Consider the following 25666-nt stretch of genomic DNA (forward strand, 5'->3'; position numbering starts at 1 on the left):
GAAGCACATTTCTAAAATATGGGTAATGGTTATGTATTAATAGAAATTACCTCTTGGGTCAGTTATTCTTTTCTTTTCTTTTTTTTTTCCTTCCAAATTTTATTTTATTTTGTCAATATACAATGTGGTTGATTATTGTGGCCAATTACCAAAACCTCCCTCCCTCCTCCCTCACCCCCTCTCTCCCAACAATGTCCTTTCTGTTTGCTTGTCGTATCAACTTCAAGGAATTATAATTGTTGTGTCTTCTTCCCTCCCCCCCCCATTTTTTTGTGTATTTATTTATATATTTTTAGCTCCCACTAATAAGTGAGAACATATGATATTTCTCTTTCTGTGCCTGACTTGTTTCACTTAATATAATTCTCTGTAGGTCCATCTATGTCATTGCAAATGGCAGTATTTCATTCTTTTTTATAGCACGGTAGTATTACATTGGGTAGATATACCACATTTTCCGTATCCACTCATCTGGTGATGGACACTTGGGCTGGTTCCAACTCTTAGCTATTGTAAAGAGTGCTGCAATGAACATTGGGGAACAGGTATACCTTTGACTTGATGATTTCCATTCCTCTGGGTATATTCCCAGCAGTGGGATAGCTGGGTCATATGGTAGATCTATCTGCAATTGTTTGAGGAACCTCCATACCATTTTCCATAGAGGCCGCACCATTTCACAGCCCCACCAACAATGTATGAGAGTTCATTTTTCTCCGCAACCTCGCCAGCATTTAACATTCACAGTCTTTAGGATATTAGCCATCCTAACTGGGGTGAGATAGTATCTCAGAGTGGTTTTGATTTGCATTTCCTGGATGCTGAGTGATGTTGAGCATTTTTTCATATGTCTGTTGGCCATTTGTATATCTTCCTTTGAGAAATGCCCATTTAGCTCTTTTGCCCATTTTTTAATTGGGTTGCTTGTTTTCTTCTTGTAAAGTTGTTTGAGTTCCTTGTATATTCTGGATATTAATCCTTTGTCAGATGTATATTTTGCAAATATTTTCTCCCACTCTGTTGGTTGTCTTTTAGCTCTGTTAATTGTTTCTTTTGCACTGCAGAAGCTTTTCAGTTTGATATAATCCAATTTATTTTTCCTTTGGTTGCCCGTGCTTTTGGGGTCATATTCGCGAAGTCTGTGTCCAGTCCTACTTCCTGAAGTGTTTCTCCTATGTTTTCTTTAAGAAGTTTTATTGTTTCAGGGTGTATATTTAATTCTTTAATCCATTTTGACTTGACTTTACTAGATGGTGAGAGGTATGGGTCTAATTTCATTCTCCTGCATATTGATATCTAGTTATCCCAGCACCATTTGCTGATGAGCCAGTCTCTTCCCCAGTGTATAGGTTTGGTGCCTTTGTCAAAGATCAGATGGCTGTAGGTGTGTGGGTTGATTTCTGGATTCTCTGTTCTATTCCATTGATCAGTGTGTCTGTTTTTATGCCAGTACCATGCTGTTTTGGTTATTATAGCTTTGTAGTATAGTATAAAGTTGCTTTTCTTTTCTTTTGACAAGTAAATGTGAATTTTTTTTAATTTGGTATTCCTGAATCTTATTGAAATTAATTTGAATTCTTTTTTTAAAATTTATTTTTTATTAGCATATTCATTATTACAAATTGTAATTATTCTTTACAACCCTTACCCAACCAATCACTTCCCAACTCCCCTCCCTTTCCCCCCTCTCTAGTATCCCTGGGTTTGTTCTCTCCTTCTGAAAGTTCAACATAATATTGTGGTCTTTTCCTTCTTTTTCTTTTCCTTCTTTCCTTCCTTATCTTTCTTTTTTTCCTTCTTTCTCAGCACCCAGTTATGAGTGAGGACATGCAGTATTTTTCTTTCTGTGTCTGGCTTATTTCGCTTAACATAATTTTCTCCAGACTAATCCATGTTGCTGCAAATGGCAGAATTTCATTCTTTCTTATGGCTGAGTAGTGTTCCATTGTGCATATATATATATCACATTTTCCTTATCCATTCATCAGATGATGGACATTTAGGTTGGTTCCATATTTTGGCTATTTTAAATAGAGCTGCAGTGAACATGGCAGTGCAGGTTTCCCTTTGACAGGATGATTTCCATTCCTTTGGTTATATACCTAGTAGTGAGATTCCTGGATCATATTGCAGATTTATCTGTAGTTGTTTGAGAAACTGCCATACTGTTCTCCATAATGGCTGTATTAATTTACAGTCCCACCAACAGTGTAGGAGGGTTCCCCTTTCCCCACATCCTTGCCAGCATTTGTTATTCTCTGTCATTTTGATGGTAGCTGGTCTAACTGGGGTGAGATGCCATCTCAGAGTGGTTTTGATTTACATTTCCCTGATGATTAGTGATGTTGAACATTTTTTCATGTACCTGTTGGCCATTTGTATGTCTTCCTTTGAAAAATGTCTATTCATCTCCTTTGCCCATTTTTTAATTGGATTATTTGGTTTTTTGCTATGTAGTTGTGTGAGTTTCTTGTATATTCTGGATAATAATCACTTGTCAAATGTACAGTCTGCAAATATTTTCTCCCATTTCATAAGTTGTCTTTCCACTCAATTGTTTCCTGCTGTGCAGAAACTTTTTAGTTTGATATAATCCCATTTTTTTTCTTCTGTTGCTTGTGCTTTTGGGGTCTTATTCATAAAGTCTTTGCCCAGTCTTACTTCCTGGAGTGTTTCCCCTTTGTTTTCTTTTAGTAATTTTATGGTTTCAGGTCTTATATTTAAATCTTTAATCCATTTTGAGTTGATTTTGGTATATGGTGAGAGGTCCAGTTCCATTCTTCTACATATGGATGTCCAGTTATCCCAGTACCATTTACTAAAAAGGCAGTCTTTCCCCCAATGTATGTTCTTGTTGCCTTTTTCAAAAATCAGCTGGCAGTAAGTATGGGGGTGGATTTCTGGGTTCTCTATTCTGTTCTATTGGTCCTAGTGTCTGTTTTTATGTCAGTACCATGCTGTTTTGGTTACAATAGCTTTGTAGTATAATTTGAAGTTGGGTAGTGTTATACCTCCAACATTATTTTTTTTTTGCTCGAGATTGCATTGGCTATTCAGGGTCTTTTGTTGTTCCATGTGAATGCTAGGATTTTTTTTTCTATTTCTGTGAAGAATGTCATTGGTATTTTGATGGGGATTACATTGAATCTGTAGATTGCTTTGGGTAGTATGGACATTTTTGTGATGTTAACTCTTCCAATTCAAGAGCATGGTATGTCTTTCCACATGTTTGTGTCTTCTCTTTCTTTCAGTAGTGTTTTGTCATTCACCTCCTTGGTTAAATTATTCCTAGGTATTTTACTTTTTGGTGACTATTGTAAGTGGGCTTGCTTTCTTGATTTCTTTTTCTGCTAGTTAGTTATTGGAGTATAAAAACACTACTAATTTTTTGGTGTTGATTTTGTATTTGGCAACATAACTGAAATTGTTAATCAGCTCTAAGAGTTTTTTGGTAGAGTCTTTAGGCTTTTCTATATATAAGATCATGTCATCTACAAACACGGACAATTTGACTTTGTCCTTTCCAATCTGGATGCCCTTTATTTCTTTCTCTTGCCTGATTGCGCTGGCTAGAACTTCCAATACTATATTAAATAGGAGTGGTGAGAGGGGGCATCTTTGTCTTGTTCCCATTCAGGATGATATTGGTGATTGGTTTGTCATAGATGGCTTTTATTGTGATAAGATAATTTCCTTCTATACCTAATTTGCCGAGTCTTTATCATGAAGTGATGTTGAATTTTGTCAAATGCTTTATGTACATCTATTGAGATAATCATATGTTTTTTGCTCTTGGTTTTGTTGATGTGGTGTATCACATTTACTGACTTGTGTATGTTGAACCATCCTTGCATCCTTGGGATGAATCTCACTAGATGATGTGTATAATTTTTTGACATGTTGCTGTACTCTGATTGCTAATATTTTGCTGAGGATTTTTGCATCTATGTTCATCAAGGACATTGGCCTGTATTTTTTCTTTCTTTCTTTATTTTTTTTGTATCTTTGCCTGGTTTGGGTATCAGGGTGATGCAGGCCTCATAAAATGAGTTTGGGAAAATAGCTTCCATTTCAATTTTTTGGAATTGTTTGAAGAGAACTGGTATTAATTCCCTTTTAAATGTTTGATAGAATTCAGATATACAGTCATCTGTTCCTGAACTTTTCTTTTTTGGAAGATTGCTGATTACTACTGCAATCTTGTTGCTTGTTATTTGTCTGTTCAGGTTCTCTACTTCTTCTTGGTTTATTCTTTGTAATTTGTATGAGTCCATAAATGTATCTCTTTCCTCCAGGTTTTCATATTTGTTGGTGTATAGTTGTTTATAATTGTCTCTAATAATTCTTTGTATTTCTGTGGTATTGGCTGCAATGTCTCCCTTTTCATTTCTGATTTTTTAAAAATTTGGGTCTTCTTTCTTCTTTTTATTTTTGTTAACCTAGCTAATCATTTGCCTATTTTATTTATCTTCTCAAAAAACCAACTTTTTGTTTCATTGATTTTTGTATCCCTTTTTGGGTCTCCATTTCATTCAGTTCTGCTCTGATCTTAATTATTTCTTTCCACATACTACTTTTAGGGTTGGACTGTTATTGTTTTTCTAGTTCTTTGAGGTGTAGCATTAGGTCATTTTTTGAAGTCTTTCTATTCTTTTTTTTTTATGACAGCTTTAATGGCACAAAATGTTTATAGCTACAAGTTATACATGTATTGTAAACTGTATATAATGATACAAAGTGCTAACTAAATAGATGAAGAATGCATAATCACCTCGGCTCAGTTAATTCCAATAATTTCAACTGGTTCATTTAAAAATTTATCTAACTGGCTAAGTCTTCAATTTTCATTTTTTAGAATAGTCAGTATTTTTACTGCAATCCAGGTAATGTGTTGCACTTTTCAGTATGCAAGTTTGTGCAGTTTTGCTCTTGATTTTGTACAAATATGTTAAGCCAGTTTTCATCAAACAGAAAAACAAAGCTTGCGTTTTCATCCCCAAATTGTAAACAGGTGTAAAGCTTTATGAATCTTAAAATTTCAACTGTTAATTGCTGAATTATCCTTTCCAATCATACAATGTTTCTGTTCAACATCAACCTGAGCAGGAGCATAAAAATTCATTCCATATGTTAGGGCTCTATCAATAAATACTGCATAATCTCATCTTATGACAAGTTCTACTGTGATGATGTATTTGTGTTTTAAGTAATATTCCATAATTTCACAGATACTTTAAGAAAAAGGGAAAAACTAAATTTATTTTCAATGTTGAAAAACATACCCAAGTTCAATTACACTACCGACAGAACTGCTACTGAATTTGGAAAGAGGGCAATGTGCTGCCTGTAAAAAGTCACCCTTATTTAAAGTATAATTTTACTTTTCCCTCCCATGATCTCAATTGTAATACAAATTGTATAGTGTAGCAGCTTGGCTATTTATTTAGTTCTCTTAACTTTACCAGCCTTTCCAATCTTATTCAGGCTTTTCAAAATCAGTGGGCCATCAGAATTACTCTCTTCCCAAAGAAATTCAAATATGAACATTTGAAATAAATAGGTTACAGAAGGCAAATCAAGTGTTATGAGATTTAAGAGTAAGACAGAAACAAAGCATAATAAAAAATGTCCAAAATTATTTAGACATCAAATGCCAGGAAGAAAAAGAAAATAATTCAGAAAACTACATTGGACATATCATCTTATTGAAAGATAGCCAGCTGTATTCTTGAAAAAAAGATAGAAATTATTCTGTTTAATCTGTATGTCATTTTCCACAATAACACATCTGTTTTACAAACCTTGATGTGAGAAAGAAGTTAGTTTCTGCAAACTGGCTGTGATAGTGTTTTTTATTCAAGTCAACCTGATGTGCTTTATAGATTGCTAGTTTTAAAATTAACAATGGTTCTCTAAATATTCAATAGCAATGTCTATATCATAAACAGTAATTATTTATATATAAAACATATAGTAGTATCCTTCAGAGTCTTGCTATGTGTTCTGAAATTCAATAAAATGTTCTTAAAGTAATTGGTAATCCTGATGCTCTCTAACAATTTGGTCCTAAAGCTTCACATTTTAGAAACAAACAAAAAAGTGTATCATTGAAGGAACTGGTTGAGTCTTCTGGAATTTTAAGAGTTTAACATAACTGAAAAAATAGCTACATGAGAAAATTAACAGCGCCTGCAGAATCACAGGGATTGCCTTGGGAAGACTGTACAGCAAACATTAATAACGAGAGATGAGAAGGAAACAAACGGCATCTTTTCAGAATTTTGTCAACTGTTCCCACAACCCAAGTCTGTCTTTCAAAGTTGCACATGTGGTTGGAATAACTCCGAAATAATTATCTTCAGAGTTTAAAGGCTTCAGAGTATAAGTGATGCTTCATTTCCAGGGGCTTTTCCTTCCCTCAGTAGGTGCTGGCAGAAGGTGTGCTCAGTCGTTTTCCAATGTAGATGCCTAGTCCCAGAGCCAACACGTGAGAAAGGAAGAGAGAAGGAATGAACACCTTCAGAAACTCTGCAGAGAAAATGCCCCCTTTCTTCATGGCTCCGCTTTTCCTCATGCTTAAAGACACAGAACGTTTAGGGTGCCTGAAGTGAAACTCCTTGGGTGGCACGTTCTCAGGTCTACTGGACCAGTCCGATACCCAGTCTGCTCTTTTCTTCAAAGCCTCAGCTTCTTTCTCTCCTTCCACCACTTCTTCTTCTGACTGAGAGCTGTGGTCCCTGCTGGTGTGCATGTCCACATCAAACATGATCTGCCCATCTTCCTGTGGGGAAGGGCTGTCACAGTGAGAACTGCCTCTTGAACTACTCTGTCCTGATTCATGCTGTGCATCCAGAAGAATCTTCTCCATGTCTCCATTGTGGATGGAGGATGAGGAAGGAACGTGCTCCAACCCCCCATTTTTCCCATTGCCATTATCATTGCCATTGCTGCTGTTCATGGGTAGCTCCACCCAGGAACTATTGAGGCCGGCGGGCGGGGGCAAAGCCTGGTCCCCTTCCTCGCAGTTGTTGTTGTTGTTGTTGGGCAGAGTCGGCGGCGGCTCGACTATATGGGACGACATCGTCGGGAGGGCTGGAAGAGCTGCAGCTGCAGCAGGACCGTCTCCGGGTCTCAGGCAGCAACACCCTTTCTATTCTTTTGATGTAAGCATTTATTGCAATAAGCTTCCCTCTTTGTACTGCTTTTGCAGTATCTCACAGGTTTTGGTATGGTGTGTCTTAATTTTCATTCGTTTAAAAACATTTTTTGATTTCCTGTTTAATTTCTTCTTGGACCCATAGGTCATTCATAAGCCTGTTGTTTAGTATCCATGTATTTGTATAGTTTCCAGAATTTCAATCAATCTTTTTATTGATTTCCAGTTTTAATCCACTGTGGTCTGAAAAGATACTTGATTTCTTGCAGGGCTGGTTGTGTGGTGATCAACTCCCACAAGTTTTGTTTGTCTAGGAAATACACTATTTCTCCATTATATTTGAAGGATAGCCTTGCTGGGTATAGAATTCTTGGCTGGAAATGTTTTCTTTTAATATTTTGAATATATCATCCCATTTTCTTCTAGCCTGTACTGTTTCAGATGAGAAGTCTGCTCGTAGTCTGGTAGTGGCTCCCTTATAGGTGACTGGATGCTTTTCTCTTGCTGCTTTTAGAATTCTCTCTTTGTCTTTGAGCTTTGCCAGTTTGACTATAATGTGTCTTGGAGAGGATCTTTTTGGATTAAATCTGTCTGGGGATCTTTGGGCTTCCTGGACCTGAAGGTCTGTGTCTGTCCCTATACCTGAGAAGTTTTCTGTTATTATTTCCTTGAATAGGTTTTCAATGCCTTTCCTTTCTCCCCTTCAGGAATATCCATGATTTGGAAGTTTGTGTGCTTGAGGTTATCTCCTAGTTCTCTTGTATTTTCTTCATTAAAAAAATTCTTTTATCTTTTCTTTTTTGTCTACTTAGTTTATTTTGAAAGACCATCTTCAAAATCTGAAGTTCTTTCTTCTGCTTGCTTTAGCCTGCTGCTCAAGCTCTCTGTTATGTGTTTTATTTCATTGGGAGAATCCTTCAGTTCTAGGAGTTCTGCTACATTCTTTTTTAAGAATGTAAAGTTCTTTGTAAAGTTCCTCCTTCATATCCTGGATATTTTTTCTTATTTCATTGTGTTCTCTAGTTGAATCTTCTCTTATCTCTTTGATCCTCCTTAAAACCATTGCTTGGAATTCCTTTTCAGGCATGTCAAGGTTTTTCTGCTCTATGGGGTCTGGTACTGAGAATTCTTATATTCCTTTGGTGGTGTCACATCTTGTTCATTTGTAGTTCTAGTATCTTTTTGCTGATTTCTGGTCATCTGGTAGAGCCCTTGTTTCTTCTATTACTCTGATGTGGGCTATGATCAGAAAGACTTCTTCCTCTGTTTGCAGGCTCTGCTGGTAATGTTTCTTCTACTAATGCAGTCAAGTGTGTGGTGGGCTGCCTGAATGATGGCTCTGGCTGCTACAGTGGTGGTGAGCCATCCTTGCAGTGGCAGTAGGTGTGGCAGTGACTGTGGTGGACCTGCACAGAAATGGTGTTTTTGGCACTTGCACAGGATGCTCACTTTGGCTCCTGATTGGGTGGTAGGGGGGCTGCCCTGGGCTTCAGGTGGGCCCCCAGTGGTGCTTGGCATGCTTACCTTGGCTGCTGCTCAGGTGGTCAGAAGGGCTGCCCTGGGCTTCAGCCTTGGCAAATTTCTTTCTTTATTGACTTTTTCCTTTTACTGTCCATTAGTTAATTTGGTTGGGTTTTTAAGTAGCTTTTAAAGTGAATGATTAATTTGTTTATTTTTTATTTTCCTCATTATTAGGATAACTAATTAAGGCTATCAATTTTTCTTCTTGCTTCTGTATATTAATATTTCATCATATTTGATATACAGTGCTTTCCAAAACATTTCTAGGTACTCTCAAGTTTTGGTTTTGATTTTCTCTTTTACACAGCTTTTATGGGTTGTTCCAGATAACAAAGATTTTTTGCTAGTTTGTAAGTAGTTTATAATCTTATTGCAGTTGAGGAAATGTCACCTATTATTTTTCTATTTGGCAAAATTTATTAAGGTTTTTTTTTCTAGCCAATAAAATGTGTGGCTTATTTTTTAAAGTATTCTATGAGTTATAGAGTTATAAATATATAATCAAATTTTATTACTAAGATTTCCAATTTTCTCATTTTTTTCTCCTCTGGATCTGGGCTAAACTGAATAGTTGAATAAAAGTCTCCTTTTATTAATTTGTTTCAGTATATTTCAGGCATTTTCCGATTATTTCAGAAGTTGTTTTTGTTTTCAGGACAAAGCTACTGAAGAACAGTCTCTATTTTATAAAATGCTCTGCTCTGATGTATGTCATATTTTTAATGACAATTTAACTTTGTTACTAAGATTTTAACTACATGTCTTCCTTTTGTTTCAATTTATCTAGTATAACTTTATACAGCCTTATACATTTACTACTTTGAAATCATTTTAATTATGTGTGTTTCTTGCCTACACCACATATTTATGTTTGGCTTATAACCTAAAATGAGGCATTTTTATTTTAATAAGTGAGTTTACTTTGTTTACACTTATTGAAATGATAAATATGGATAAAGTTTTTAGTATTATATGTGTGTGTTTATGTATTTGTTTATCTCCAAAGCCAACATCATGCTTAATGGGATAACACTCAGAATATTTCCATGAATCAGGAAAAGGAGTTCCTTATAGTCACTATCATGTAAGTGCATATAATACTAAGCATGCATGCAATACCTCTGGAGGTGTTAGTGCATACAATTAGACAAGAAAAAGAAATTAAGAATAAAAACTGGAAAGAAGAATGTATAGAATTTTTGCAAAGATATGATTGTTTACCTGGAAAACCTGGGAGAGTATACCAAAAAACTGTCACAAATGATTTATAAGATGACTGGATATAAAGTTAATAAACAAAAATCAACAGCCTTCATATCTTCAGACAACAACAAATTAGAAGAACTTATGAAAGAAAGTATCATTATAGTAGCAACAAAAAAAGATAAAATACCTAGGAGTAAACTTAATTAGAAATGTGCAGGATTTATATATTAATGTTTAGTTCCCTCCAATAAGTGAGAACATGTGGTATTTCTCTTTCTGTGCCTGACTTGTTTCACTTAATATAATTCTCTCAAGGTCCATCCATGTTGTTGCAAATGGCAGTATTTCATTCGTTTTTATAGCTGAGTAGTATTCCATTGTGTAGATGTACCACATTTTCCGTATCCACTCATCCGATGATGGACATTTGGGCTGGTTCCAACTCTTGGCTATTGTAAAGAGTGCTGCGATGAACATTGGGGAACAGGTATACCTTCGACTTGATGATTTCCATTCCTCTGGGTATATTCCCAACAGTGGGATAGCTGGGTCGTATGGTAGATCTATCTGCAATTGTTTGAGGAACCTCCATACCATTTTCCATAGAGGCTAACTTGCTCTAAATAAAAATAACAACAGGCTTCTTTTAGAATTAGATGATTCTAAAATTCAAAGGGAAAAATAATAAAGCAAGAATACTCAGCAAATTTCCAGAAAAAATAGTAAGAATAATAGGGGGATAAGTCCTTCATGATATGAAAATGAATGATAAGTATTCAATAATTTAAATAGTATAACACTGGTGCATGAATAGACAGAATAGAGAGTCCATAAATTGACTGACGTTTGTATAGGCAATTTTGGATATAGAAAAGATGCTAATTCAGGTCAATGGGTAAAATATGGATTAATCACTAAATGGTGTGGGACTACTTTAGCTCTCCGTTGAAAATGAAATTGGATTCCCATCTTGCACCAAAATAAATTCCAAATGGATTAAAATAAATAATGAAACAACAAAAATACTAGAAAAAGTAGACTAACTTAAAAATATAAGTAAAACGTCTTTCTAAGTGTGATAAAATAGTTGAAGCTATATAGTAAAAGGTTAATAAATTTACTATAACTAACTATACCAAAAATTTAGAAGGTATTCAAGGAATAAGCACTTTAAACAAATTGAAAATACAACAAAAAAACTAGGGAATAATTGCAACTTATATCACTCATTTCTATAAAATGCAATAAGTACCTATAAATCAATAAGAAAAAGATTAACAACCCAGGAGAAAACTGGGCAAATTATGTAAGTAGAGAGTTTATCAAAAAGAAAATATGGGCTCTTAAATATATGAAAATATATTTGAAGTCACTTAAAATAGAGAGAAATGTGAAATAAAACTACAATGAGATTTTTGGTAAAACTATTAACTTGGCGAAGATCAAAAGGTTTGATAATATGCTGCTGGCAAAAGTGTCGGAAACAGGCGTTATCATATGTTGCTGATGGAATTAAAAAATTCATACAACTTCCATAAAGACAAATCTGGCAATATCCATCAAAAAATGCTATAGGAATTTTTAGGAATTTACCTGACAAATGTTCTCCTAAGTGTACAAAAGAAAACACATACAAGAATAATTATTACAATATTTCTCTGTGCAGGAAGGGAGCTGTATTCTTTCACTAATATCTTCCTGAGCACCTAGAAGAGTTCCTGGCCTATGGCAGCTAAATACATATTTGCTGAATGAATGAATAAATGGTGAAATGCTGGATATAGCCATCTGTAAAGGATGAGTTTAAAATTATAATACTTTCATACAATGGACTACTAGACAGCCTTTTAAAAATTAGGCAGCTCTGTAATAATAATGTGGAATAATCTTCAAAATAAATTGATAAGTAAAAAAAATTGCAAAACAGTATAGACTATGCTACCGTTTGTGTGAAAATATATACATACATGTGGCTATATCAGACTATCTCTGAAAGTTTATACAAGTAAATGGTAAACAGTGCTTGCATCTAAAAAAGGGATTAAGTGATTGGGGAATAGAGATTGGAGAAAAAGTTACTTTGTATACTATGTACATGTATTTTAAAATATTTTTAAATGTAAAAAGTTAAAGATACTTTCAAACATGCAAAGATAAGGGAATTTATTACCCATGATCTCTCACTCAGAGAATTTACTAAAGGATATACTTCCACAGGAAATAATGATACCAAAGAGAAGGACTGGGATGTAAGAAAGAAAAATGATAATAAAAATAAATAATATGCTTGTAATTTCATTATTGATCATTAAAATAGCTACTTCCAATGTTTTAAAATATATTAAACTGTAGAAAGCAACAAAGAAGATAGAATAGGATGATTAGGCAGACACTTAAAACATGGTGTGACAATCGTTTCCTTGTTAAGGAGCAGGATCCTCTATCTGCCAGACTCTGCAGTAGTTGCATTAGTGGTTTACTTGCTCCCAGCTTCAATTTCATTCCATCTATCTGATGGGTCTGTTATAACTCGGGATAAAGTCCTTAATATGGCATAGCAGAGGTAAGCAAACTTTTTCTTTAAAGGGTCAGGAGGTAAACATTTTAGACTTCGTAGGTCATATGTGCAGTCTCTGCTGCAGCTACTCAGTTCTGTCATGTGTGAAAGCAGCCACAGACGATAAGTAAATGAACTAACATGGCTGTGTTCCAATAAAATTTTATTTATAAAAACAGGCAGTAAGCTGGATTTGGCCTGAACGCCACAGTTTGTCAACCCTTGCATATAATATTCTTCTTAAACTTGCTCCAGTCTTCAATTCCAGTCTCTCCTCTTCAATATTCACACTTTCTAATACAGCAATACTAATTTGATATAGCCATATCAAATTAATTTTTGTGAAAGTAGGGTATGTATAAATAAATGTATAAGTAAATAGTAATGCTATATTAATAATGCTAAGCCTGATCACTAAACAAAGTGAATTAATTATTTACAGCTTTGTGCTAGTTGCATGTAGTGTAAGTACTTCTTCTTGTCAGTCATCCATTCCCAGTTAGGTGTCCAATGTGGAAGAAACCTAGGTGTTCATTTCTAATGGAAACCAATACCCCTCCTTATCTTATCCTATTGGGGAGGAATTCCAGACTCCTTCCAACATTAGGCCTGGATAAAGGCTATCTTCATGATGGCTCAAGAAGAATAAAGATTTCCCTCCTGCAAATATTTTCTTAACCGTGTAAAGAGTCCAGAGGTTAGATGTCCGGTCAACCCTAGAAGATGAGGACTGAAATGTGATGTTTCCTGCATCCCAATATTAGGAAACAAATTCATACTGGTTGTAGAAGTTGTTAGCCATACAACAGAAAAGTAACGATGGATGCAGAATCCAGAATGTTGTGGCATGAGAAATAGGAAAGGTTTGGCAGGGAATAGAGTTAAGTTAGATTTTCAGTAAAAGTAAGAGTAGAGTAATGTGATGCAAAATCAGTAGCTCTAGTGAAACATGGGGTCAGTTGTACATTTTTAAATACAGAGGAGATTTTAATATGCTTATATTCCTGGTATAAATTACTGACAAAAAAGAAAAAATAATGACAAAAACAGATAATAAGAGTGGTTGAAGAAGAAAGACCCAGAGGCTTAGGATGGGATGTACAAGAAGAGGTGTTAGTCTTGGATTAAGAGAAAACACCTCTACCACTAAAACTAAAGACAGGACAGGGGAACAGATAAGTTTAAAGTGGGGAATCAGAGAAATTAAAGAGTTCCTGCCTCATAGCTCTAATTTCTCTTACAAGGCCAGGTGATGAAAGTATGAGGAAAAAATATAGCATACCTGTAGATAATAGAGTTTGGAGTAAATCCACAGAAATAAAGGATTTTCTTTATATGGGTATATGGGTGGTGTGTGTGTGTACATACAGGTGCATGCCTCTGTGCATGAATTTATGTAGCTGAAATCAAGAAGCCCTAGACTGAGCTTTATCTGTCAGACTGTACTTTTCTTGAAAATTTTTCTGCATCCCCACCTCCAAATCACAGCCAGCCCTTCAAAGTCAGCAGAAGATCCCAACTGACTCTGACTACTGCACCCTCTCCCATGAGCAGTAAACAGTCCCAGGCTCTCTGGGGTCCTTACTCATGCTCCTCTCCCAGGAATATCTTGGCAAAGAGATGGCCAAAGAGAATAGGACTGGAGAAATATAAGACTCCTATAAACTGGTCAAGAGCTCTTCTCAGGACCAAGGTAGGTCACCATAGGAAGACTAATAGAGACTCAGACCTTCTATCAAGACCTAGGAAGTCCCAGCGCAGAGAATGCCAGCCCTTTAGGCTTTAGCCAGAACTCATCACACAAGGTTTGATTCTAGAAATCATCAGAAAATGAAATTGACTTTGCCCAGGGCCTAGCTAATCTAGGCTCTCTCTGATCCCACTTGCCCTACTGTGGGGACAGTAGGCAACTGGTGCAAAACTCCAAACAGGAGACAGATTTAGAATAGTCTAGCTCAGCAATAGGCGTGAAAAGAGGTCATATTTTCGTAGGTTTGTACAACTAAGAAGAATACCCAAATTCCTCACAGCACTAACAAGGAAATCAAAATCAAGCTTAAGGGAAATATCTTGCTCAAAGTAAACAAGTAGACCTCTTTTTTTCTTTTTTTCTTTTTTTTTCCTGGCAGTAGAATCTCAAGAAATGTTGAACTGTATGCACTTCTGTCCATCTGGGATCTCTGTCTCCTCCTTACATCACTGATCCTTGACAAAAAAAATCAATCAATCAATCAATCAATAAAAGGGCCTTTTGGCATGGAGGAGCTGCCAGGAGGGCACACAGATGGAGGACTGGAGGGACATTCCCTCAGATGCGCACTGTGGCAGGAGCAGAGAAAACAGAGTTCTCATTCCCTCTTGCCTGAGTTTTACTAAGAAAGTCTGGAGATCTGTGCCTTCAGGAATTGCAAGACATCAGTAAGTCCTATTCCCTGACTCCAAATAAGAATAAATCTGCAGAGAGAACAGACTGATAGTGCAGCTACTTAGAAAGCTTCAGAAGTAGAGATTCTCCCAACCCCTTTGCTGTGATTGTCAGGACTGGGAATGAGAAAGGAAGTTTTCTTTATTTGAAAAGGCAATGCCAGTGTCTACAAATATTCCCAAGGTTACTAGGAAATCTTCACGTACTTAGGGCTAGAAGGACATAGCTCACACATTTTCACTCTCTTCCTCTTCCCTCTTTTAGGCAGCCAGGTCTTCTCCATCAAAGCTCCTCTCTCTCTCCACAGAACAGTTTATCCTTTGTTCCTCACCCTGGAATTTCTCCCAGTGGCCCTGGTCAGCTCTCTGCTCTCTCCCACCAGGCTGTCTGAACCCCCCAGGAAGGAGTGATTCCAAATACCAGAAAGATGATTCAAATCTAGACCTCCTTATTGATGGAGCTGTCTTACCTACATCTTTAAGAAATGGATCTTTTGAAAATTAAAAATTTTTAGGAGCAAGTACATGGTTTGGGTGCATTATCAAAAGAGTAAGGAAAGGGAGTCTATCATTAACTTGGTGCACTTAAAGCTGGGAATTTAATAGGGGTGCTTTGAAGGGAAAAGGAAGCTGGAGGTTTGAGGGAGACCATAGGAAAAAGTCATGAAGACCAGTTCCAGTCATAACAAACAGGATTTTTGCAGCTACTATTGGTATATTTCCATGTTGCTGTATAAACTTCATGATTATCCTTTTATTGATTACATATTCTATCCAATTGGTGTTTAGTCAGACACTCCAGGATATGGAGATATTAGATCGTTTCCATTTTTTATTGAACATAAAATTGCAATGTGCATCATTCTGCAGACCACGTTTTAGTTTTTTTGAGTAATATTATTAGCGTAAATCCAAGGATTTACAGGATTGCTGACTAAAAACGTGCAGTTTACAATGCATCATCAATGTGTAGATGTCATCTCACCAGAGTCTTCCTGGGATTATTATTGTGAACTTTTAAAAAAAATTAAATATTACAAAATTGAATCCATGTTCCTGGTATAATTTACTTTTTAAAAACTAGTTAAGTTAAACATTCCCCAAATGATTCTTTTACTCTTCAATTCAATTTCTTCTAGCATAACTTTTTTATTTATGCCTTTAATACCAGGCTTTATAAAACTTCAGGGTAAAGTGGCCTGAAGAGGGAGCAAGGCTATGGGTGTGGAGACCAGTTCTGAGAAGGTAGTTGCAATAATCCAATTCAGGTCCCATTGAAAAATGTGATCACAGTTAAAAGTCGTGGCTAAGACATTTTTGAGTCAGTAAAGACAATAACAACAACAACCAAGTGAAGGGAAGAAAATGAAATACTTAATGAGCATTTGATTAGCAGGCCATGAGCAAAAACCAAGGTAGAGTACGATTAAAGTAGTCTGATCATGATCTCCAAATAAGTAAGTGTCAGAATTTCAGAGTTTGCTCCACAAAAGTTTCTTCAACCACTAAGACATTTTAAAATGAGCTATGTCAACTATGTGCGATAGATATAACTTCTGTTTTATAGATGTGAAAATTGACCTTCAGAAGGGTTAAGTGACTTTCTCAAGTTCACTGAGCTTTCAATTTGAAACCCAGCTTTTTTATTTTAAGCCCAATGCTATGTTTAAGATACAGCTACATGGTCCTCTGAGCACACCTTAAATGACTCAAAAAATATATTGTCCATCTGCTGGGTGTGCTGTGGTAAAAGCGCTCTGGACTGAGAGCAAAGCACTCAGTGTAGTTCTTGGCTGTTCCACTGATAAGATGTGTGACATGCAGCAAGGAGGCCTTCATCTCTGAGGACCTCCCTCTTCCCACTCTGAGATGCTGCGTGTGCCTGACCTCAATGGCCTGAGGATGGAGCACACTTTCCTGAGGCGCTCTCTCCCATCCCCACAAATACTTTCCCATCTTTGCTAGTATGGATTGGGAGAGATGGGGTACCCTTGAAGGGATCCTAAATGTTTGAAAAGTCCCCAGCAACCTCCAGTAGCATCGTTCAAGCCCTCTTTCCATCTTTATCCAAACTCAGAATGTCTAGGATAAGATGGTGAGTTCTGTAGTTCTTGGCTTTAAGACCCAAATCTAAATACAAAAAGGCTTGCAACTAAATATCTGAAACAATTTCATTTGAAGCATCCTGTTTGTTCTCATAAGTATACTCTGGTTAAAGCACGCAATCTGATTTAGTTTCCAAAGGTGTTTGCTGTATTCACTGACAGAATTAGTGACAGCTGGGGAGGGTCAAGGGGAAGAAACCCTAAAAGTCATATTAATTTTCTAGGGCTGATATAACAAAGTAGCAGAAACCGGGTGGCTTAAAACAATAGAAATTTATTGTCTCAGTTTTGGGGGCTATAAGTATGAAATCAAGGTGTGATTAGGACCACACTCCCCTTGAAACCTGTAGGGAAGAGTTCTTCCTTGCCTCTTCCTAGCTTTTGGTGATGGTTGTCAATCCTCGGCATTCCTTGGCTTGCAGGTACTTCACTCCAGTCTCTGCTTTTGTTGTCACATGTCTGTTTTCCCTCTGTGTCTGTCTTCACATAGTGCTCTCCCCTCTCTTATAAGGACACTAGTCATAGCGGGTTGAGTCCATCCTACTCCGGTATGACCTCATCTTAACTTATTACCTCAACAATGACCCTATTTCCAAATAAAGTCACATTCTGAGGTACTGGAGGTTAGGACTTCAAGATATGAGGGCTGGGGGACACAATTCAACCCATCACGGTCACAATTGCAATTCCTCACCCTCAGTTTTCTTTTTCTATTTTTAAGCTGAAAGAAATATTGCCTGGGCAGTTTTGGAGCGTGGGGATGATATTCTGAACACTAGAAATTACTCAGATTACTGACCCATTACGTGTAGTACAACTGATCTCTTTCTAGGGATAAAATTCATAAATAACCATGAACAATCTCACTGTCTTCACTGAGTTCCTCTTCCTTGGGCTGTCTGCTGACTGCCACGTCCAGGCTGTGCTTTTTGTGCTGTTCCTGGGGATTTACCTCCTGATCCTGATGGGGAATCTTGGGATGATCCTGGTGATCAGAGGGGATTCTCACCTCCATACCCCCATGTACTTCTTTCTTGGACACCTGTCCTTTCTAGATATCTGCTTCTCCTCAGTCACCATGCCTAAAATGCTACAGAACTTCCTGACTCAGAAGAAAAGCATCTCGGTGTGGGGATGCATTACCCAGAGTTTCCTTTTTCTTCTCTCTGGGTGTACTGAAGCCAGTCTTCTCTCTGTGATGGCCTATGATCGCTATGCTGCCATCTGCCACCCTCTGCTCTACACCGTGGTCATGAATGGGCCTCTCTGCACTGCAATGGTCGGTGCAGCATGGGTGCTGGGGTTCCTGAACTCACTAGTGAACAGTCTTTTCATCCTCAAGTTACACTTCTGTGTGTCCATCATCCCCCACTTCAGCTGTGAGCTGCCTTTACTCTTCCCTCTGTCCTGTACTGATCCCACTGCCAATATGTTACTTCTGTCGGGATCCAGTGCATTTCTGGGGCTGCTGACACTTCCCTTGATCCTCTTCTCCTACTCCAGAATCATTTCTGCCTTACTGAGCATCTGCTCCTCTGAGGGCCAAGGCAAAGCCTTCTCCACCTGCTCCTCCCACCTCACCGTGGTGCTCCTGTTCTATGGGACAGCTCTATTCAGGTACATCAGCCCTGCCTCGGGCTCAGTGTTGGAACGAGTGGTCTCCATTCAGTACAGTGTAATGACGTCTTTGCTGAACCCCCTCATCTACAGCCTCAAGAACCAGGAGGTGAAGGCAGCTCTGCAGAGGGTGATGAGGCAGCAAATGTGCTCCACAGAGGAGGGAGTCTCTGTGTGGTGTTCAGCCAAAGGACGGGGAGGAGGAATCTTCAGAAATACCTTGAGAAGAAAAGAGACATTTTAGGTCAGTGGTTCTCAAAATGTCATCCCCAGACTAGCATCAGCCTCACCTGCAAACTTGCTAGAAAGGCAGATTCTCAGGCCCCACTTTAGACCTACTGAATCAGAAACTCTAGAGGAGGAGCTCAACAATCTGTGTTTTAATTAGTTAACCAGGTGACTATGATGCATGTTCAAGTTTGAGAAACACTATTTTAGGCCAACCAATGTTAAGAAAATTGTCTTTGGTGAAAGATGGAATATCGATATCTCAAAATGAAGAATTCCTTTTAAATGAGTTGGTCAGTAAAGCGGTCAGGATGAGAACATTTGATTGTGATGTTATGATCTGTTTCCCTCTGCAAGACAGTAAAGGAGGAAAAAAACTGTTATTTTAGAGCATGAAGGGAAAGGGAAGAGCTGGGCATTCCACTGAGGCAGACTCAGCTCATTCCTTCTGCCACCATTTGGGAGTTGTTATTCTAAAAGACCCTTCAAGCAGCTGACAAAGCATAAGGCCAAGGGACAGATGTTCCAGAACAGTAACTCTTACACATTCCTTCACCTCACAGGAGGGCATCTGAGGGCTTCAAACAGCTAGTGTGCCTGGTTAGAGGTCACTGGCTTGTGGCAGAGAGCAACGACAGGCTGAGGCTAAGGCGGAAGCAATAGTCCACATGAGATGCACTTCCTGTGTGAGTGCTTTCCACTGAAAACTGCTTCCTGACCTGGTTGCCTGGACTGTGATGTCAGGAACCCTGGAGAGGGAACTCTTGCTTCTATACGTTTGGCACAAGACTATTTTTTTCCCATTTTTTTCTTGAGTACTCAATCTTTATTTTTAACTATAAATTGTATCACATATCATACTTACAAAATTGTATGCACACTTTAAAGAATGAAAATATATCAATCAACTCTGTACTCATCCCCTGACTTAAGAAATAAAACATTTCCAGAGACTTAGAAGCCCCTTATGTAGTCCCCACTAGATTGCTTTCTCCCTCTTCCCTCTGTTATCAGAAGTAACCACGGTCCTGCATTGTACAGTACTCATTCTCTTGCTTTTGTTTATAGTTTACCACTTATTTGTTATCCCTACAGAAGATTGTTGAGTTTGGCCTATTTTTGAACTTTATGTATAGAATCACACTGCATGTTTTCCTCTGTGACTTGCTTTGTTTACTGAACATTATTCTTATGTTTTTAAGTATGTTTTTGCAATCAGCATATAGCTGCATTTTGATTACTTTATCCAGTCTTAAAATTATTTTTTTAAAGAGGAGAGTTTAATCAATAAACACCATTGAATAGCAATTGTTGGATGCAATGATTTATATATGTCAATAAGATGAAGATTTTTCCCACTCTTGCAAATACCTACTGATTTTTGTCTGCTTTTTCTATCAGATTGTTGTAAAGGGTGGGATACCAAGGGTGGAATTTGTCTATTTCTTTTTTTGATTTTATTTTTTTTACATCATATATATGTATAGAAACTTGATTATTAGGTGCTCTGTCAGTCAGCTGTTGTTGCATAACAAGTGTATTAGTCCATTTTCTGTTGCTTATAACAGAGCACCTGAAACTGGGTAATTTATAAAAAGATGGAATTTAATTCTTGAAATTTGGAGTCTGGGAAGTTTATGGTCCAGGGAGCACTTCTAGTGAGGGCCTTCTTCTATAGCAACTCAGGGTATCACATGGTGAGAATGGTCTGAGCAAGAGAGCCAAACTTCTCACTCATTCTCCTTATAAAGCCATTAGAACCATGCCCATTACTCCATGAATGGATCAATCCATTCGCAAGGGGACAGTCCTCACAATCCAATCATCTCTTAAAGGCCCCACTTTTCAAATACCATAATTGGATCCCCACCCTCTTAGCACTGTTACAATGGTGGTCAAGCTTCAGTGAGTTTTGAGGGGACATTCAATCCACAGCAACAAGCAACCACAAAATCTTAGTGGCATACAACTGCAACTAGTTAAGTTTCTCAGTCATATGTATATAGATCAGGTTAGTGTTAGGCTGAGGTCTGCAAGTCAGCTGGATTTGGTTCTTGGCGTGGTCTGTTCCATGTCTCATTCTGGAGCCTAGGTTGAAGGTGCCTACCTGGGTCACACTCTGGTTATCACGGAGATTGGAGCTCTTGGAAAGAAAAATGGAAACATGCAATGCCACTTAAAGCCTAGATTCAGAGCTGGCAGTCTGTCACTCTGCTTATATTTCCTTGCACAAGTCTAACATAAATGAGATGGGAAAGTGTATTCTCCCACAGAGGGGTGGGGTTGAGGGAGGTAGATAGTGGATATTTTCCAAACAAACCTAACCTACAACATGTGCTTACAAACTTGGAATTGTTATATGTTCTTGTTGGATTGATTCTTTTATAGTTATTAAATGTGTCTTATATCTCTACTAATTTTTTTTGTGTTAATCTTATTTTGATATTAATATAGTTAAACTAATGGGTTTTTTGGGGGGAGTTAGGTTTTGCTTGGTATATATTTCTCATACTTTTATTGTCATCCTTAAGTATCTTTATATTTTAAATATGTCTCTTATAAGTAACATATCTTTGCATTTTGTTTTTTAATCCAATATGGCAATCTTTACCTTTTAACTGGGGTGTTTAGTCAACTTACATTTAATGTAATTATTCATATACTCTGATATAAATTTACCATCTGACTGTTTTCTGTAATCTCCATCTGTTCCATATTCCCTTTTCACTCCTTTCTTGTCTTGTTTTGAATTTACTAAGAATTTTTATATTCCATTTTTCTTCTGTACTAACTTATTAAATATACTTTTTCCCACTATTTTACTGGTGGTGCTAGAGATTACAACATGCATTCTTGTCTTATTACAGCCTATTGTAAAGTAGTACTTTTGTTACTCTCCAAATAGTGCAAGGACCTTGGTATCTTTTAGTTTTATTCTCCTTTCCTGCCTTTTCTGCTACGGCTGGCATGTGTGTGTGTATACATTTTTAATTTCACATATATTTAATTGTATATATATATATAGAGAGAGATATTTAATTCTCTATATTTCAAATATGTATTTAAATATATATTTTAAATATATTTTAATTGAAATCTATCATATTTTAAATATATATTTAAATTTATGTTTTTGGGATAGGTCCAGGCAAGATGGCTGACTAGAAATGTCTGGCACTCATACCTCACACAAAAAAGGACTAACACAACTAATACACAGCTCAAAATTGAGGAGAGGATCTGTGGGAAAGTGTGAGTGCAGCAAGAGACTGGTGAAATCCCCGTGGAGCATGAAAGCCCAGGATAGCAGCATAGAGAGGGGAGAAAAGTACACTACTTCAGCCACCAGGGTCAGTGCAGGAGGGACTTTTCCTTGAGGTGAACAGGTAAGTAGAAAGCCCTCACCAACCTCCATTCTCACCACAGAAACCTGCAATTCCTGCTGGAGGAGAATATCACAGCCCTTATAAGCCCAGTGCCAAGTGTGGGGAACTGCCTAGTATACATGCACTGTACCGCTCCAGAATATGAGCACACATTGTGCCCTCCCTCCCTACGTCCACCTTCATGGCCCAATCCATTGCAGTACTGCAGCATCCTGAAACCTTAGCTTCTGTTGGAACATGCCCTGCTCTGGGGCCAATAGCTATTGCACTTCTCTAGCCTTAAGGTTCCTCTGTCATCCCAATGCACTCACATGAGTGGCTACAATACCACGATCCTGGCAGTTTGGATCCTGGGCCCAGGAGTAGCTGTGGCTCTGGTTCTGTATGTCTGGGAATCCAACCCCAGGCCAGCTGAACTGAACTGCTGCACCTCACAACCTTGGCCAGAGATCAGACAGGTGGACCTGCCTCTCTCCTGCCTCCAGCCAACTGAGCCTCTGTGTGCCCATCCCACAACCTGAAAAAACAACTCTGGGGTTTCTACTCTAACGAAGGGTCCTTACCCTAATGAACATTCCCCTGAGCTGGTGAAGCTAAAGCATATTTGCACCCTCCAACAGGAGAAGTGGCTGGGCTCTTCTGCCCTTGGCAGGTTCCCTCTGTGATATCACCCCAGGCCCAAGAAGTGGCTGGGTGGTCTTGCCATTGTCAGACACACTCCCAAGCCAACCCAGGGAAGTGTGATCTTGCCGCACAGCCTTGAGAAGTAGCTAAGCAGCTCCACCCTTGGAAGATGCACTCCCAAAGCAACTGAGGAAGCACAACCTCACCCACAGCCCCAAGCAGCAGCTCAGCAGACCAGCCCCTAGAAGACCCACACCCAGCTAACCAAGCCAATATATGTCTATACCCGGGACCCAGAGAAACAGCCTGGCTGTCCTGCCCCTGGTAAGCCCATCCCTGGTCAGAGAATCAGCAAGGTGACCCTATCACCAGCAAACTAGTCCCAGAGCCCCTAATATGTCACATGCTTAGCCTGAGAATCAGCCCAGCACCCCTTATATGATATATAGTTTGGAAATATTTTCTCCTATTTTGAAGGTTGCCTTTTCATTCTCTTTTTTGTTTCCTTTGCTGTACTGAAGTCTTTTAGTGTCCATTGACAGATGACTTGATAAAGAAAATATACATACAATGGAATGTTATTCAGGCTTAAAAAGAAGGAAATCCTGCCATTTGTGACAACACAAATTAACCTGGAGGACATTATTCTAAGTGAAATAAGCCATTCACAGAAGGACCAATACTGTATAATTCCATTTATATGAGTTAACTTCCAAAAAAATATAAGGAACTCTTACAGCCCAGTAGCAAAATAAAAACAAAAACAAAAACAAAAACGGTCAACAGGTATATGAAAAGATTCTCAACATCATTAACTATCAATGAAACGAAAGTCCGAACTGCAGTGAGATATCACCTCACACCTGTTAGGATAGCTACTATCCAAAAAAAAAAAAAAAATTAAGGGTTGGCCAGTTAACCCTTGTACACTGTTGATGGGAACAGAGAAGGGTACAGCTGCTATAGAAAACAGTATGGAGGTTTCTCAAAAAATCAGAAATAGAACTACAATATGACCCTGCAATCCCTCTTCTGGTATTGTTGTGAAGTTGCTCACACAGAGGAATTCAAGACCAACAACAATATTACAGCTTTCTATTGGCCAACAACTCTTTTCAGTGTTACAGCTCTTTATTGCCCTGCAACCAAGGAGAGAAGGAGCATCAAGCTCCTGTCTCCCCCAATGAGGGGGAAGGCCCACCTTATATAGCCAAAAACTTCCCGCCCAAGTTCCCATTTAGGTCCTCTTATGCAAACGAGGGATGCAAGTCTGTTAGTTCTGATTGGTTGGCTATGGGACACAGCTCATTGGTCAATTCTGGAGCCTAATTTGCATTCTACCCTTAGGGGACTGCAAAACCACTGTTAACTTTCCCTCAGCATAGGGTGCAGGAAGCAAGTTAGCTTACAGAACCTAAAGTTTGCAATTAAAGCAGCCAACCATAAAATTCCTAAAACAGTCTCTCTAGTGGAAGGGGGCAGTTTTAACAGTGAGTAATTGTGAGGTTCCCTGCTTCAGTATATATCCAAAGGAATTGAAATCAGGATCTTGAAGAGACACCTGCACTCCCATGTTCATTGAAGCATTGTTCACAATAGCCAAGTATGTTCTGTACATTTTAAACAATCTCATTTATTTATTATAACAAATCTGTAAGTGGGAGGTCCCTCTTTATAAATTAAAAAGAAAGGGGGGGGGTTTGCAAAGGCCACTAACTTGCCTAAAGCCACTAAGCCAGTGAGTAACAAGGTCTCTCTCTCTCTCTTTCTCTCTCCTTCTCTCTCTCTCTTTGTGTCTTGCTTTCTTGCTCTTGTAGAATTTGTTTTATCATTTTATCCTCTACAGTAAACTGAAAACAATACATTTAGAATTTCTGCTTTTAAAATGGTATATTGAGCACATGATGCAGTCTCTCATAGGAGACCCAAACCCTTCCAAAATATACCTACGGTCGTTAAGACAGTATAGTGCTATTGTAAGATCAAATAGATCAAGGAATGGAATAAGAAACTTAGAAATTAAAACTAATAAATATTAAAAATTTAGAACAAGTTCATAAAGCACGCATCTCCAATTCTAAAATCTCCAAAAATCTCTAAAACCAAAACATTTTTTTCAAAACTAATGTGGAGGCAAAACTGGAAGTTAAGTGACATGAGGCTATTTGTGAACTTAAAAAAAACCCATAACCCCCCCCCTCCGCGCCTCCCCCACTTAGAGCCGGCCCCGTGGCTCACTCGGGAGAGTGCAGCGCTGGTAGCGCTGAGGCCGCGGGTTCGGATCCTATATAGGGGTGGCCGGTGCGCTCAATGGCTGAGCTCGGTGCAGACAACACCGTGCCGAGGGTTGCGATCTTCTTATCGGTCAAACAAACAAACAAACAAACAAAGAACCCTTAAAAGTACCTAGTTTTACTACAGAAATACTGCTGTGGGCGCGTGTGGCAGGCGCGGGTCGCGCTTCCCGCGCTCTGCACCGAGGTCCCCGGCGCCGGCTGGAGGACGCCGAGCAGTGAGGGGGCCGAGCCGGGAGCGGCCGGGGCAGCGGTCGCGGGGCCGTCCCAGAGGCGGCTGCCACGACCGACCGTCTCCCCAGAGGGGGCTCTTCCTCAGCGGTCGCCGCGGAGAGGAAGGAGGGGCGGCTCTTGGCCTCGGGGCCGTGAGACGAGTTTGAGGCCGGCCAGTTAGGGGGACTCGGCAGAGGCCGCCCGCACCTTCCCGGGCTCATTCATGTGGCCCCGGAAGCCTCGCGGCGGGTGCGGGGCTGGGGGCCTGCGGGCCCCGCTCCGTGACGGGCTGCGCCGTTGCCAGCGTACACACAGGATTATGTAGAGCGTGGATG

The 25666-nt window shown here is 38.6% G+C and overlaps 2 protein-coding genes across 2 annotated transcripts; one reads left to right on the top strand and one right to left on the bottom strand.

Moving 5' to 3' along the window:
• Positions 1 to 6072: 6072 nt before the first annotated feature.
• LOC134361113 (BCL2/adenovirus E1B 19 kDa protein-interacting protein 3-like) lies at positions 6073 to 7081 on the bottom strand. The gene has a single exon (XM_063076051.1). The coding sequence runs from the start codon at positions 7079 to 7081 to the stop codon at positions 6419 to 6421; it is 663 nt and encodes a 220-aa protein (XP_062932121.1). The 3' UTR covers positions 6073 to 6418.
• Positions 7082 to 17822: 10741 nt separating this feature from the next.
• LOC134391723 (olfactory receptor 8S1-like) lies at positions 17823 to 25512 on the top strand. Its single transcript, XM_063115692.1, has 2 exons — positions 17823 to 18716; positions 25246 to 25512. Exons 1-2 carry the CDS (start codon positions 17823 to 17825, stop codon positions 25510 to 25512), a joined length of 1161 nt encoding a protein of 386 aa, XP_062971762.1.
• Positions 25513 to 25666: the final 154 nt, after the last annotated feature.

The sequence above is a fragment of the Cynocephalus volans genome, chromosome 12, assembly GCF_027409185.1.
Source record: "Cynocephalus volans isolate mCynVol1 chromosome 12, mCynVol1.pri, whole genome shotgun sequence".
NCBI lineage: Eukaryota > Metazoa > Chordata > Mammalia > Dermoptera > Cynocephalidae > Cynocephalus > Cynocephalus volans.